The 16183-nt window shown below is 37.1% G+C and overlaps 1 protein-coding gene across 4 annotated transcripts in view; it reads left to right on the top strand.

Moving 5' to 3' along the window:
* Positions 1-16183, top strand: part of RELCH (RAB11 binding and LisH domain, coiled-coil and HEAT repeat containing) — a 76401-nt gene that overhangs the window by 45440 nt on the left and 14778 nt on the right. For all 4 annotated transcript variants that reach the window (XM_059854197.1, XM_059854189.1, XM_059854218.1 and 1 more), the window contains 11 exons: positions 887-977; positions 4721-4792; positions 5586-5726; positions 6228-6392; positions 7083-7230; positions 9109-9265; positions 10231-10354; positions 11095-11143; positions 11532-11611; positions 12364-12470; positions 13050-13149. In XM_059854197.1, coding sequence (XP_059710180.1) covers positions 887-977; positions 4721-4792; positions 5586-5726; positions 6228-6392; positions 7083-7230; positions 9109-9265; positions 10231-10354; positions 11095-11143; positions 11532-11611; positions 12364-12470; positions 13050-13149 — 1234 coding nt within the window. The remainder of the gene's footprint in view (positions 1-886; positions 978-4720; positions 4793-5585; positions 5727-6227; positions 6393-7082; positions 7231-9108; positions 9266-10230; positions 10355-11094; positions 11144-11531; positions 11612-12363; positions 12471-13049; positions 13150-16183) is intronic.

Raw genomic sequence — 16183 nt, 5'->3', positions numbered from 1 at the left:
TACTATTCCAATCCTATCAACAGGAAAAATAGAAGTAAAAACATCTTAGCAAGATAGACAGTCATTAAATAAAATACCACAAATGACAATTTAGTACAGTCTTACTGAAATTTTATATATGCCTCTATGCCTATTAAATTGATGGAACAATGGCAATTTCCTGCAAACTTTAGTGAAAGGTAAAAAAGTATATGAATACAAATAACAGGTGATCATAGATCCTACTGGTTGATTACTTGCTTTCATTTTTTAGTGGGCTTTAAAAAATTTCTCACAAGAGTGAAGTTCAGTATTTTGTGAGAGATGACAGTAACTTGCATGTCAGAATGTTGCAAAACTATGTCTTAAAAGAAATAAGCTGCTTGCTCTGAAGAAAGTTCATTAAATCTCACAAATGCTTCTATATAAAATCAATTTACTTCAGTGAAATACTGATACTATGATAGTATTAGGTAATTTAGATCCTTTTACTGCATGATAGTATTCAGTACTAAGAAATGAGAAATTTAGTCAGAGACTCCCAATCTCAGACTTCAGAATATCTGAAATACCCAAATCAGAGGTTCTCAGACTGGTTTATGGAGTTGAGGATCTGCAGGATTTTGGAAAGGCATTCTGAATATAAAACAAGGTAAAATCATAGAATAGTTTGGGTTGGAAGGGATGTTTGAAGGTCATGTAAGCAAATCCCCACCCTGCAATGAACAGGGATATTAGTGGCTTTCAATTTAATATTTAGTCTTTAAGTCAGTGTGGATGGTGTGAAATCTTGACTGCAGACAGCTATCTATTGCCTGTCAGCATGCACTTTTCCTGACTTAAGGAGTATATGTTATATATTATAAAACTTTATAAACAGGTTAAAGCTTGCAATTTATCTTTTCAGACAGATGATACTGACTGGGTGCGTGGCATTTGCCCGACATGTTGGACCAACACGTGTAGAAGCTGAACTTTTACCGCAGTGTTGGGAGCAGGTAACTGATTAGTGTTTGCTTTACGCTCCAAAATCAGTTAAAAGTTCATAAATTTGAGTTTTACTTGTTCAAGGGGGAGGTTTTGGGTTTGGTTTTCAGAAAAATATTTGGGTGTTCTTTTTTCTCATCATATATATTTTTATCTAATATTTAAAACACCTCAGAAGCAGAAAGCCTGTTAAAGACTATCTAGAGAGATTTTAGTTACCTGCTTATACCTGAATAAGCTTGTTACATTGAAGTGTGGATAAGCACGTATTCATCATCAGTGTCGTGTAACATATTGCTAGGTAGGTACATTTATAATTTTTACTCTGCCTTCCAGCCTGTTGGAAATCCATTTTCATTCAAAGATTTTATTTGCTGATTTTTTTAATGTTGTATTAAGTCCCTGGAGCAGTGTCCACACCAGCTAGTTTAAATTCTTCAAACAGAAAATCAAAGACCAAAGTACTCATAGGCAAGTCTCTCATAGAAAGGCACCTGTGAGATGAGCCTGAAGTTTACAAGTCTCTTGTAGAATCACAGTGATCTTTTTCACAGATATTCCAAATTAATAGAAGTAACTGAACAACCAAACCAAAATGTTTTTACTGTTTCATCTGAGGCATGGAAGCAGAACAACATGAGTTCAGGTGAAAATCTGTTGTATTTTCCTATCACAGTGAAGGAAAGGGAGTTCATCATTGCCTGAAAAGACAATTAATAACTAAGCCATGACGGTGTGGGAATGCCTGCTTTGATGGCAGAGTCTTTCTGGTCTGGTAGTTTCCTACTGTTCCTTGCATAGCACAGCAATCTGTGTTTCCCAATAAAGTCTAAGCTTTAATAGCCTTAATGCTTTCTGACAGTAGAAGTACGAATTATATGCAGCGTTTGTGCTTGTTGTGAATGACTGATGTATCTGTTTATTAAGTGAAGGTCTCATGACAGTAGTAGTTTGAAGGGAGCCATAGAAAGAATTGTGTATTTTTGCCTAATTTTGTAAGCAACATTTTGTTTTCTTAGTCCTCATGAAATTTAAACTGTGCTTGAAAAAAAACTATCTCACTTCAGGAAGAGCACATTTTCCCTTCCACTTCTTGCTAATTGCTGGTGCAAAAGAGAAACGAGTCCAACTGTACAAGTACAGCATCTCAGACTGCCAAGTCATATGGCATAGTGCACTTACTTAATGCAGTTTGCCAGACTTTCTTTGGCAGTACTGGAACCAGGTCATTATTTTCTCCAGCGAAATACCAGCTGAATCTCACTGTCACAAGTCTTGAGTTTGTAGAAGGAACTCTAGTATGGACATAATTTTCTACTCTTTGCAGTAGATGTGTAAATTGTGAAAAGGATTCATGCTCTTGGTCTGCAGCCAAAGTCTGTTTACAGATGCAAAGGTCTGGGCCCTCAGGGAATTCATCCTTTTCATTGATACACTGTGGAGCTCAGTTATCAGGCTAGTCTTTTTAAACTCTACCTGCTCTTTTGCCGGTAAAATTTGGTAACTGACTCAATTTAGTTGAAGGCTCTGTGAAAACTAGTGACCAATTATTGGCTTCCAAAATTGGAATACTGCTTACTAAAGACAAAAGGAAAATTAAATCATAATAAACATTTTAGTTACATTTCGTTTCCAAGGGCTACTCATCTTCTCTGAACACAAACCTGACAGAAATTTGAGTCTTTTTTCCTCCAGTATGTCTTTGCAATATCAGGGGTGATATTTGTATTGCCATGCTGGACCACCTAAAACCAGCTGAAATTAGTCATTGCTGTTTCCCTCACGTAGGCAGAGTTCCAGAAGATGATGTGTGTCTCTGTTGCCAGTGGGGAATTTGCATTTGAAAAGATGACACATAAGTAAAAGATTTTACAGAATAATAAAGTTGGGGTTGGAAGGGACCTTAAAGACCATTAGCTCCACCCCCATCCAACTTGGCCTTGAGCACTTGCTGGGATGGGGCATCCACAGCTTCTGTGGGCAACCTGTTCCAGTGCCTCATCACTTTCACAGCCTAGTAGGTTTTAAAGCAGCCTTTTATTTGTCCATAAGAGTTTTCATCTGTGAAATCTCCTTACTTCCAAAAATTATTGCAGGTGCTCTACTGATTAATGAATGCAAAATAATGATAGACATACTCAAAGAACATTCTCATGCTTGAGGCTTCAGTTTAGTCCTGCGGCTTACAATTTGTTAATTTAAGTGTCTTTGAAATCATCTTTTCCACACTTGATTCTTGAGAGAGTTTTCAGTAATTTCATACCAGAGCAGTCAGAGTCAGGTGTCATTGTTGAGTGTGCTGAGCCAGTAATCTCAAAGCTGTCAGGTTGGTTGTGTCGTTTTTTCTATGTAAATACGTCCTGGCTATTTCCAGCCACCTTCTTGTCCTTCGGATGTTTGGAAATGCTTTGTAAGGCCGATTGCTCTGACAGCTTCCCGGGAGCTGGTGTGACAGACTGGCCTGTGTTTGACTGGGTTCTCTGTCTTGCCCTTCCTGAGGATAGCAGTGCCATTTACTTTCTTCCAGTTCTCGTGAGCTTGCCCCGTTGCCACATTTTGTTAATTGTCAAGAGTGTTCTTGGAACGATATCAGCCAGATCCCTGAGCACTCATGGGTATATCCCCATCAGGGCCCACAGACTAGTGTATGTCCAATTTCATCAAATATTTCCTGTCCTGCTAGTTTCTGCCAAAGGTCCTCCTGGTGCCAGAATTTGGCATGGATTTTAGGGACCTCAGACTACTGAAGGCAAGTCTTTCAAGAGAGAGACAAAGAAGGCAGTGAGTTCTTTGGTCTTTTTTCATGGTGAGATGGCTGCCTCACCAAGGCTATACACTACATAGCAAGAAAGAAACAATTGCACCAAATGCTGCATATCCTATTTTATCTGACAGCATCAAAAAAATTCACATTTTACTCTCAGCATGGTACTATGAACTTTTTTATTCACGAAGTATTGAAACACTTCATTGTTTCATTGTACAACCATTACATGAACGGCTAAATCTGACTGCACCAGAATGCACACTTGATTCCAAAGTGTCAATAGTAAATACTATATTTGTAAGGCACAATTTTCAAGCAACTTTTGAGTAGAAAGGGGAAATATCACAGGATCAAGAGGTTCTTGGTAATATGAATTGTTTTTAGAGGTGTGCCATATTTATGCTGGACTTCAGAGCAGAACTTGAATAGAATGCAAATGTGTTTAGGCTTCTGCAGGTATCTTCTTTTGACTGATTGCTCAGCAAGCCTGGGCAGCTCCACTACACTGCTTGGCTCAGAGCACTAGAGGGCACTTGTGCAGCTCTTGGAGGAGCAGTGCTCCTGAAAGTCTTCTTAAGACAAAATATTTCATGTAGCGCCAGTTCAGGAGTTATGCGGATTCTTTAGAGTATGTACATGCTTCTTTAGAATCATGTACATATAAGCAACAAAAAGCAAAGCAGCGTATGGGCTGCTTTGCTTTTTGTTGCTTATATGTACATGCTTCTCACCTCCATATGTGCTTCTCTGACTCTTTCCCTACTATAAGCTATGTCTTATAGGACAACTGCCTCACTTTTATGCCTCAGTGCAAGAATTTGAGGCTGCTTAGTACCCAGGTGCAACTTCTGTGAGCTCAGTCAGTGTTTATTGAAGAGGTGGAGAGACACCCCTTTAACAGGGGTGCACCCCTCTGCAGTTCATTCTAACCATATTTTGAATGCTGGTTACTGCAAAGCAAATAGTCCATCTGTTTCTCTTTACCAGATCAACCACAAATACCCAGAGCGACGGCTACTGGTAGCAGAATCCTGTGGAGCTCTAGCACCGTACCTTCCAGTAAGTATTAACAGACTCCAAATACCTGCTAGGGAAAGCAGGGTAAAAATCTGATGCATAATGTAAGCATCCTTTATCATTTTAAATATCCTCAAGTGTGTATGTTATGCATAGACAGTCACATTGTCTTCTACTTTATATCACACATGAGATTCATTAAGTCACTGTAGGAAGGAGATAGTTTGTTATGAAGAAATACAGGTTAATCTAGCTATAAAATGTTTCTAAAAACAATATGAATATTCATTTCAGTAAAAAAGAGGTAAAGAAAAGATAGTTAGGACCAATTAAGGAAACTATGTATGAAAAAGGAATTGGCACCTAGCTGTAGCCTTCTTCAGACACTGTGGAATGTTACATCAAGAGTGCTGCCAGTTAGAAGCAGTGAAATTGTCAGTGGCAAACTAGAATATGAAGCTTCAGAGAAAGGGTGGGGGAAGGGAACTTAAATTAAAACCAAATTTCTCCAATTTAGCAATGCAGTGATTACTTAAAGTCTAGGCCTATAGCAGTTTTATTGCTGTTAGTTATTTTCGGTTCCATGCCAATGAAAGGACCTTAGTTCTGTGCTTAGTAGGACAAAAGTCTCTCTAATGAAGCTACTGACATTTTATATTCGTTCATCTTCTATTGTGAAAGCTGAACATGTAATATTCATAAAGGATTTTATGGTTGGAGAAAGGGATTTTGTTTGTGAGCACTAATAGAAGTGGGAACTTTTTATTATAGTTGATACAAATCCACATTTCTTGTTTCATTGGCTTTAACCAATGTGTTTCTCATTTACAAACAGAAAGAAATTCGTAGTTCATTAGTGCTTTCCATGCTGCAACAAATGCTAACGGAAGATAAGGCAGATCTGGTACGAGAAGCTGTGATCAAAAGCCTTGGCATCATTATGGGCTATATTGATGATCCAGATAAATATCAACAGGTATCATTTGGTTTGGGTTCTCTATGTGTAAAATGCTTTCTATAGATATTTCATAAATAATGAAGGAGGTTGTATAATAATAGACAATTGTTTAAATTCCTGCATTTTTATTAAATCTTTCAAGATACTTTTAAAAGTTGATAATTTATATGAATGTTGATTTTACTATATCACCAAGACAAAACAGAAAAACTACAAGTAGCCTTAGAATTTCAGGTGTAAGCCTTATACAGAAGCTGGTCTAATAGTTCATAATTTGCCTTTACATACCACTTCACTGCCCATCTGATATTGTTAGCCAGTTTGGCATCATCACTTACTAACACAGATTCTTTTGCTACAGCAAAGCCTACCTGTAGTTCAGCTTAATGCTGCCCAATAATGTTTCACATAAGTAAAAATAAAGAACTTTTCTCTTTGAGGTTTTGAAGGCAGAGTGGTAAAAAATGTGTATATCAGTTTTTTTGGGAACTAATTGCATCCTTTACTGTCTTTTACCAGGGTTTTGAACTGCTGCTTTCAGCTTTAGGAGACCCTTCAGAACGTGTGGTTAGTGCAACACATCAGGTATTTTTACCTGCATATGCTGCCTGGACAACAGAACTGGGAAATTTACAGTTCCATCTTATACCTACACTGCTTAATAAAATTGAAAAATTGCTCAGGGTATGTACTCAGCTGTTTCTACATTGGAGATTTTTCTTTGTATTCTTCACTTTTACTTTGGAAGAAGGAAAAAAAAAACCCAAGGAAAAACACCAAACCTCCCCCAAACTAAACATACTCTTCTTTAATACTGTTCTATTTTGTATCCTTATAGCATTGCCCCATGTCTAAATTCTGTAGATTTTGGTAAACAGTTTTTATTACATAAGCACAAAAAGTAGATTTGAATGGTTAAATTAGGTAATTTCCAGTTAAGAGCCAGTTTGCACTTTTCATTTGATAGATATCTCAGAAGTTCTGGAAAAATTGTGTGCCTCATAGCTATCTAACACAATGAAAGAAGATGCTTGCATTAAGAGTACAGGTGACTTGTTTATTCAGTTTAGATGCCTTGGTCTCTGAGGCAAACGATCCGCATTTCCAAAATGTGCTGAAAAATGTTCTTTCAAAATATCAGTCTGTTCATCAGCATGGACTGCTAAATGCCAAAGGTTATATTGCCTGAATCTTTTCAGTAGAGATGACTTAAGAGTGGCAAAATATGCTTATGATTAGGCTAAATTGCTTTATAATTAGTGTGTCTGGGTAGAAGCTCATCACAGATGTGTTGATGCTTTACCAGGGAATACATGCTTAGGGAACAGATCTTCCAAACTGAAAACTTCCAAATTAATGTCCTGTTTGTTTCAGGAAGGAGAACATGGCTTGGATGAACATAAGCTCCACATGTATCTGTCCGCCCTGCAGTCTTTGATTCCTTCGCTGTTTGCACTGGTGCTACAGAATGCACCTTTTACAAGCAAGGCTAAACTTCAGGGAGAAGTACCACAAATAGAAGGTAAATTATTAATTTCTGTTTTTTTATATTGGTCTTCCTTAGTAAATTCTTAAGAAATGCTTCCTTTTTTCACCCCTTGCTATGCTTGAGATACCTGATGATCACAAAAAAAAACCAACTTCCATCTGTTTTTCTCTACTTCTTGTAAGAAGCTTTTAGAAAGCAAAGCAATTTTGAATTGTACTTCCTAAAGGTTTCTAAAGAACTGATTTCCATTAATAGCCAATAATAGCTCAGGAAGGGTAGCCTCAGATTCAGTTAATACTTACAAATTTATGGAGTGGGAAAAACACAGCATAATGCAGCAGCATCACCATCTGTTATCTATCTGTGTAATATCCTACAAGACCATCCCATCCCTGAAAGTGTTCCAGGCCAGGCTGGGTGGAGCTTTGAGCAGCCTGGTCTAGTGGAAGATGTCCCTGCCCATGGTAGTAGGGTTGGAACTAAGTGATCTTTAAGGTGCCTTCCAACCCAAACCATTCTATGACTGAATAGCCTCATGGTGAAGTTTTCCTTAGATCAGCAAACCTAGCCTGTGGAGTGTTTTCTCCTGTTGCAAATATTTTAAAGATGTTATTGGTGACACCTGCCACATGCTGATAATAGTGCTGTGTGTGAAGATGCAAAGAAAGGGTAACAAAGGAGAATTTGGAAAGTAGCTAGTGGTACATTATTGTCTGATACTCCTTTGAAAATGGATGCCATGGTAAGGCTCATCTATCTGACTTGAGAAATTTGAAGATGAGCACTTTTTACCTGTGTGGTTACTACTTGAATAACAAATTCAAAAGTTTTCAGGTTTCAGCCTAGTCTTCTCCAGGCTGAACAAGCACAGTTCTTTCAGCCTTTCTGCATAGGAAAGGTGCTCTATCTTTGTTCACACTTTTGTAGCCATCCTTGGGACTTACTCCAGTAGGTCCATGTCTTTCCTGTGCTGGGCACCCCAGAGCTGGATGCAGCACTCCAAGTTCAGTCTCATGAGAGAGAAGCAGAGGGCTAATCACCTTCCTCATCCTGCTGGCCATACTGTTTTGGATGCAGCCCAGGATACTGTTGGTTTTCTGGTCTGCGAAGAAATATTGCTGGGTCATGTCCAGTTTTATCATTCACTAGCACCCCCAAGTCTGCACTCAACCTCTTCATATCCCCCAGCCTGCATTGCCCTGACCCAGGTGCAGCACCTTGTACTTGGCCTTGTTGAGCTTCATGAGATTCCCATGGGCCCATTTCTCAAGCTTGTCCAGGTGCCTCTGGATGGCATCCTGTCCCTTAGGTGTGTCACTGTACAACTAGCTTGGTGTCATCTGCAAACTTGCCAAATGTGCACTCGATCCCTTTGTCTGTGTCGTTGGTGAAGAGAGTGAACAGTACTGCTCCCAGTATGAACCCCTGAGAGGCACAAATGATGTCCATCCGAACATTAAGGCATTGGCCACTATCCTCAAGATGTGAGCATCCAGTCAATTCCTCATTCACTGGAAAGCTGATCCATCAAACCCATATTTCTCCAGTTTAGAGAGAATGTTTTGGGAGACTGTCAGAGGCCTTACAGCAGTCCAGATAGGTGACATGTGTAGCTCTTCCCTGTTCACAGATGTTGTCATTCCAGGTTGGTCAGGCAGGGTTTGACCTTGGTCAGTCTGTGCTGGCAATAATAATCATAGCATAATCTCCCTGTATTTTCTCTTTTTGACGGAGGGTTACATATTCTCTTCAGAGATTATTATGACTCACTGGTTTTTAAAAAGCAAACTGATAACCTTATAAAGAAGTAATTTAATGAGTTTCAGAGTTTCTTAGCTGTTGTTTCTGACATCACCTGTGTGGTATTTTCATCTTCTGTGGTTCATGGTTGCTTGTTCTCTGCTCTTACAGTCACTAGGTTTCCCCGACCCGTGTCGCCTCTTCAGGATGTCGCTGTCATCATTGGAAGCCGCGAACAATTGGCAGTGCTGTTGCAGCTGTATGATCACCAGCTGGAACATGAGGGCACCACAGGCTGGGAGACTCTGCTATGGGTAGTCAATCAGCTGTGAGTTAATTTGTGTCTTAGGATACCTAATTTTAAAATGTGTCAAAATTAATAGTTCTTAAGCATGGTCTGTGGCGTTCACGTTCTCTGAAAAAATTCCTTCGTCCAGGATTTTTCTCCTGGGAAGCTGAGAAGCCTCAGAGAGAAGGAAAACAATTCTTATCTCACTTGCTTCTCCTGTGTTGTGCTCATGTGTGGAATGTGTTTGGAGATTGTTTACGCACAGGTGATTGTTTCATTGGTCTCTGGTGTGAGTTGTTTTGACACATTGGCCAATTGGTGCCAACCTGTGTCGAGACTCTGGAAAGAGTCATGAGTTTTCATTATTATCTTTTTAGCATTTAGTAAGTATCCTTTTTGTATTCTTTAGTATAGTATATATTCTTTAATATAATAAAGGATTATAAAGTAATAAATTAGCCTTCTGAGAACATGGAGTCAGGTTCATCATTCTTGCCTTCATGGGGGAGTTTCCCTGCAAATACAATACATGGTCGTGTTTAACAATTACTGACTATAACAATGCTAAGAATGATTGCATTTGAGAATTACAGAAGAGGAAACTTTTTTTTAGGCATTTTAATTTTCATGCTGAATTGCCTTTGATTTTATTCAGAAAATATCAAGTCTAGCAGAACATGTAGGTAACTATTTGCTCTGAAAACTTGTTTCCTTTATGTTTGTATCAGTATAGTTAATTCTCTTGTGAAGTAAAGATTGTTGTATTCCATCTCGTGATAGCAACAGATGTTTGAAAATATGGGTCAGACTTTTCTGGCACTTAAACCCTTGCTTTCTTCACGGGTCAGGAATTGTACAGAACATGTAGCTAACTTTATTAGAACCAGCAGTGCTCTGGGTGTTCATGTATTTATTAACATAAGCAATAAATCTATACAAATGTAAATGGACAAAAGCAAAAAGTCAGAGCAGTGTTTAATATCCTTTTGTTTTCTGATTTTTAGGCTACCACAGCTTATAGAAATAGTTGGCAAGATCAATGTAGCATCTACAGCCTGTGTCCATGAATTCTCTAGATTTTTCTGGAGACTTTGTAGGACATTTGGGAAAATTTTTACAAACACTAAGGTAAGATATTACTTTAAATATTCTACATACTTGGTAACATGTATTCTCTATATTTACAGTATGTTGGAACACCTACAGTTTGTGACCATTTATATATTAATGTCACATTGATGTTTTTCCATAAGTACATTTAAACCTGCTCTTTTTTAGAGCTGTCTTTGTGTCCTCTTCTGGTTTTGGTAGTTTTTGAATTGCCTTCCCATCTTGCCCAACCAGGGACGATTTTTTTTTTAAACTATATTCTTCATATTTCCTTTGTGACAGAGAGAGTAGGAGAGATTGTCCTAATTCTGGTTATTTAACAACTTTCTTTCTTCAGAGCAGCCTACTGTTCACTCTTTGCAGTGTACATAAGTACTTCAGCTTTACTTGATTAATAAATTTGAAGTTGATGTCTTCCCAGCCTGAAATATTTTCTGTTGGTGGTATCTAAACATTTTTATCAAGGAATTATATAACTTTTCTCAATAAAATAACTTTTGAATAAAATTTAAAAATACTTCAAGGGAAATTGTCAAACATGAGAGGATTACCTAAAGATAAAACTCTGTTAGCAGTACGTGCTACCTCCAGAGAGGGGATTGTTTTTATTTTGTTTGGGAGGATTTTTTTTTCTTGGTTTTGCAATTCTTTTTATTTTTCTAAGTTAAATAACACTGGTAACAGGTCAATTACCATTGTGGTAACTGGCCAATTACCATTGACCAATTCTTACATGAGATTCATCATCCTTTGCCTAGGTAAAACCACAGTTCCAGGAAATCTTAAGACTGTCTGAGGAAAACATAGGTAAGTAGCTTTTTACTGAAATAAATTCATCTTAACTGCAACAGGAAAAAACTTTCATTCTCTTGTTCACTAACATTGTCAGGTTGCAGTTCTCATTTTTGTCATCTTTATGAAATGTTGACAAATCTAGTCTTAATCTGAATGGAACACTCTGAAATTGAAGATTGTGTGTAAGGTAAAAAAAATAATCTCAAATCCAAATACCTCCTGAGTATTATTTAAGCTCGTTTCTGTATATGTGCATATACATTCTTCGTGTATATATCAAAAGGTGATTGAATCCACAATACTTAAATACACACATGTAAGTCTACTATAGATAATATGTATATATGTTCTATACTCATATGTATGTATAAAACCTCAATTCTTCACTGTGTTTCATTAGATTCCACAGCAGGAAATGGAGTGCTAACAAAAGCCACAGTTCCCATCTATGCAACAGGGGTCCTTACATGTTATATTCAGGTAGGTTTGGGTTTCTGTTTCTTTGTTGTGTAATAGTGTGTGAAACTTATTTTAAAAAATACCGAAACATTGCTGTGTTCATTGAAAACTTACTGTTCTTGTGCATTGAAGATAGGTAGATGAATGGGCAGCTGTAAATACATTTACAAGCAAAGTTTTCTAGTCAGGTGGTGATGCACATTTAGATCATGTGTTACCATGTCCCTCTATCAAAACTCTACTAATGTTATTCCTGAAACGAGTTCTCAGCCATTTAACTATGAACTTGGCAAACGTCATGGTGCAAAGCAGGTACTGAAACAGGTAAATTACCATTTGAAGCCTAGCTGGAGTCTTAAAATTTTCTTGTTACCTAGTACTAAAACAAGCACGCTATACATCTTACCTAATCTTCCAGCAACGAGCAGTCAAGTTCTAGTACACACATATCTTACAGGAAAAAAAAAAAATTCTTGATAATCTTACAAATTTTTAGTGGATTATGATTTATAAACTTTCAGGAATCAGAAATGTGCTTAAGTACTGTTCTTAGACATTTCTTTAAGAAAAGAATTTATGCATGAGTATGTGCTTAGTAGATGAAACACAATCTCGTGTGTTTGCTTTGAAAGGCTCTTGTTCTTTAAACACATTTTTGAAGTTCCTAAGAAAATTGTTAAATGCCTAATCTCATTTGTTCTTTTTCATAGTTTGTGTCCTCTGCAATCCTTCCAGCACATTCATCACTGTACTCCCTTCTTCCCTTCTTTCAGGAAGAAGACCGCAAGCTGTTAGTTGGATTCCTAGAAGATGTAATGACCATGCTTTCACTGTCCCATGCTCCTCTTGACAGCCTGAAAGCTTCCTTTGTGGAACTAGGGTAAAGAATATACCTTGGGGTTAACTACATCTAAATACATTAGAAGCTTTTATTAAAAGCTGCTAATGTATTTGTAATTTTTAATAACTGTGATGCTTTGGGTGAATAAAGGGTATACTTGCTGTTTTCCCCTGATGTAAATGTAATTTCTAGGTTAAACATGTAGCAGTTAAAAAAAAATCTGAAGTGTAGAAGAGGAACACCAAAATCCAAACAAAAGATTTCCACAAAAATAACTCATTGAGAGTACAATGGAAATTAATTTTGTATTTACCATACTATTGTCATTTGTTCTATATGTCTATTTGCATTTAATATAATTCATTGAAAATTTTGTTCTTAAAGTTGAGCTTGGGTCTCTTTTAATTAACTTTAAAAAGGAGCATATTTTCTAGACTGCAACATGTTGCGAGTCTTTCAGAATGAGATAAGTATTTTGTATCCTTCAGAAAGGATAAATGCTGGAGTTTTAGATTTGTTGGACAAGGAATTCTTAAGACTGCATTTTTTTAGGTAAAGAACAAATCCAGGGCTTGGGAGTATTTTTGTTTGATCAATTGCCCAACTGTTTTCTTCTAGTGCAAACCCAGCTTATCATGAGCTACTATTAACTGTTTTGTGGTATGGAGTTGTCCATACTTCTGCTCTTGTTCGGTGTACAGCTGCTAGAATGTTTGAGGTAAGTGTTCTCCAAACCGTTTTTCACTTTTTTAAAACTAGAGTTTATTTTTTAAAACAGGGATCAATCAGACAATGTTTGTACATTCTTAATAATTGCAAACAACTTAAATAAGCTGTGCACTGTGTGATGGAGCAGGAGGTTGTTGTTCAGCTGTTTCTGTATCTGTTCTCTGTTCAGCAGCACACCTTTCTGTAGGTCTGTAGTTAAGTATAAGCATCTCTGAGTTTTAACTTCTGCTTTTGCTATTCAACACATCAGTCTTCAGTAGTCTAATATACAACTTAACATTTTCAGTAGGTCTTGTGTATGCTAATGCAGTGCACTTGCATTGTAATTCAAACTAGTTTTCTTTATACCAGGTATGGTGGTGAAGGCACACATATAATTCTGTGGTTTTTGCACAAATTAAAAGAATTTTAAAATAATTTACAATTACTTTACTTGCCTCATAATGACAGCTTCATTTTTCCCTTAATATCTATAAATTTTGGTCAGAATAAAGCCTGAAATGTATGCCTAGTTAGTTTGTTTTATTTTCACATAATGCCTTTGTTTCATCAAATGTTCATTTTAAAAGGCATATGCAAAAACTCTGAGACATACTCCATTGGCTGAACAAAGAGAGAACTTTCTGTCCTTTGCATGTTAGAAACACATATTTCCAATCACCATTACTTTTTCCTTCTCTTTTTTTTGGGCATTTTTCCATTTATGTCTCATTTGGATAGCTTTGGAGGGGGCCTCTAGCTGAACCCGACATCTTGTATCCATTTGCAAAACCAGATCTGAAGTCTGCCTCTGAAAAAAAAGAGCACTTAACATATCCATCAGCTTTCTTTAGTGACACTCTGCAAGTCAGGGCAGAGAGAGCAGTAAACAACCACAACAAGCTCCATCCTGAGACTTCAATTGAAATCATCCAACAATGTCCTTTTTTGCTGGTTTTTTTTTTTTTTTGCTCCTCCTTTTAAAAAGGAAATGGCAATTTTTAAATGCTGTTACCATCTATTTGCATCTTTTCCCTGTCACAAATGCATTTTTTATATCCTATTTGTAATAATAAGCTCTTTTTCCTTAATAAATATTAGCCAAACATATGAAACACCTCATTGACAACGGGCTGTTGTCTTGGTTGCAGCTTCTTTTCAAATTCAGCTGCATGTTGATTACTTTTAGGCAGTCTGTGCATGCTGTTTCATATCTTGTTTCTTAGCATATTTCCATTTTTATCAAAGCCTCGGCAGCTTTCTTTTAAATGCTTTTCTTAATTAAAAATAGTAGCATATTGCTATTTTCTGGATAGCCATGGCATACAAATTTATACATAGTATATGTAAATTTGGGAAGTGACCTGTGCAAAGAGGTAGTAATAGTGGTTTCACTGCTGGAAGATTCCATCACTCGAAAAAATTTCTGTAACCTCAGAGGCTGCTGAATGGCAAAGCCCAGTGTTTAGATAATAGGATGAAGAGCATGTGATCTGCAGGACAACTGTATGAGAACAGTGAAAATTCTGAGGAGCACAGAGACTGCAGGCCTGACTGCTTTACCAAACCTTTACAGTCTGTTAAGGGTTGGAAGGACACAAAAGTGGTGGGGGGTCTTTCCACTCCCTGGCTCCTTTGGGGCTGGAAGCTTTGTGCTTCCATTTTTAAGCTGTAGTATGTGTAAGTAATTATCTAGAGGAATCAAAAAAAGATAACAATTTACATTGTCTGTCTCACTCTAACCTTACATGTTGCTACACAGCTTTGCCCACCAGCTGTTCCTGTTGCTTCTGTATAGGTGTTTGTAGTCAGCAGCTTCCCATTTGAATGCTGATGGAAACAGATTTGATTGCTCTGATTTGAATGTGAATAAGTCTAAGTTGACTTATACATCAGCTTTCTTTGCTGGTCTGTTTGAGTTCAGGGCTGGGAACACATCTTCAGAATGACACTTGTATTATAAAGCATGTTTTGTTTCCTGTATGATGGAATGCATCTGTTCACCATGCTTTACCATACTTAAAAATGTGGCAGACCAGACAGGAATGAAGCTGAGATCGTTCTAAATTATTTGCTAATTATACAAATTCCAAGATTTTGGTGGGGTTTTTTTTCAAAGCACTGTATAACTGCTAGGCTTTTCTCTAAATGAAGGTTCATAAAGAAAACTCAAGTCTCTGTTTGTCCAAGATTGAAAATTATAAGCATTCTCTATTTTAATAAATGTGAAAATTAGTAAAGCTATATATATGAGAGTTAAACCATCCTAAGCAAACAGTGAGCTGTGTCCTTAACAGCTGTTTGAAGAGTAGCCCATGAACTCAACAGATTGGCACTTGGAGTTGTTGCCAATGTAAATAATTGTGAAATGTATTAATGTTAAAATGTTGTAGTTGAACTGACATCCTGATACTTTCTGAATAACAAGTATGGGATGTTGCAACTTTGCCACTCCAGGTGCTTTGCAGCAATACTGTCTTATGTTCTTACACAGCTTCTCCTCATTCTTCCTTCTCCAGTAAAATTGTCTGTGAGGCCACGCTCTGTTCCATGTCTGTGTGCACTTGTGCATGCACACACATACATGCACACATAAATGATGCTTAATAGGAGCAAGTCCTTTATATAGAAGCTTCTGAAAAGTCAAGTTCCTTCCAATATTTTACAGCTTACTTTGGTTTAAATTCAGAGTTGGTAAAGCAGGAATGCTCTAGCAAATAGCAGAATGTAAAATCTTCTCTAATTAGAGGATGTAAATACTGTCTGGTTTTGGTACTGATGTACTGACAGCTACTGCTTTTCCCAGGCGGGTAGCTTAGAATTTAATTTGTGATCATTATGCAATATGAGTAATCAGAATATAGCTAAATATTTAAAAGACATTTCATATTTCTCATACAAACTTACTGATAAGATTTTTATATTCATCTCCTAAAACCATCAAATACATGCAGACTTTCTTACATGAGACACAAAATGGAAATATCTAATCTTTCCTCTTTTTATTAAGACAAAACCCACCATTTTGTTGACTATGAAAAAAG

Source organism: Haemorhous mexicanus, chromosome 1, assembly GCF_027477595.1.
Source record: "Haemorhous mexicanus isolate bHaeMex1 chromosome 1, bHaeMex1.pri, whole genome shotgun sequence".
Lineage (NCBI taxonomy): Eukaryota > Metazoa > Chordata > Aves > Passeriformes > Fringillidae > Haemorhous > Haemorhous mexicanus.
This window is presented reverse-complemented; position numbering and strand designations above follow the sequence as displayed.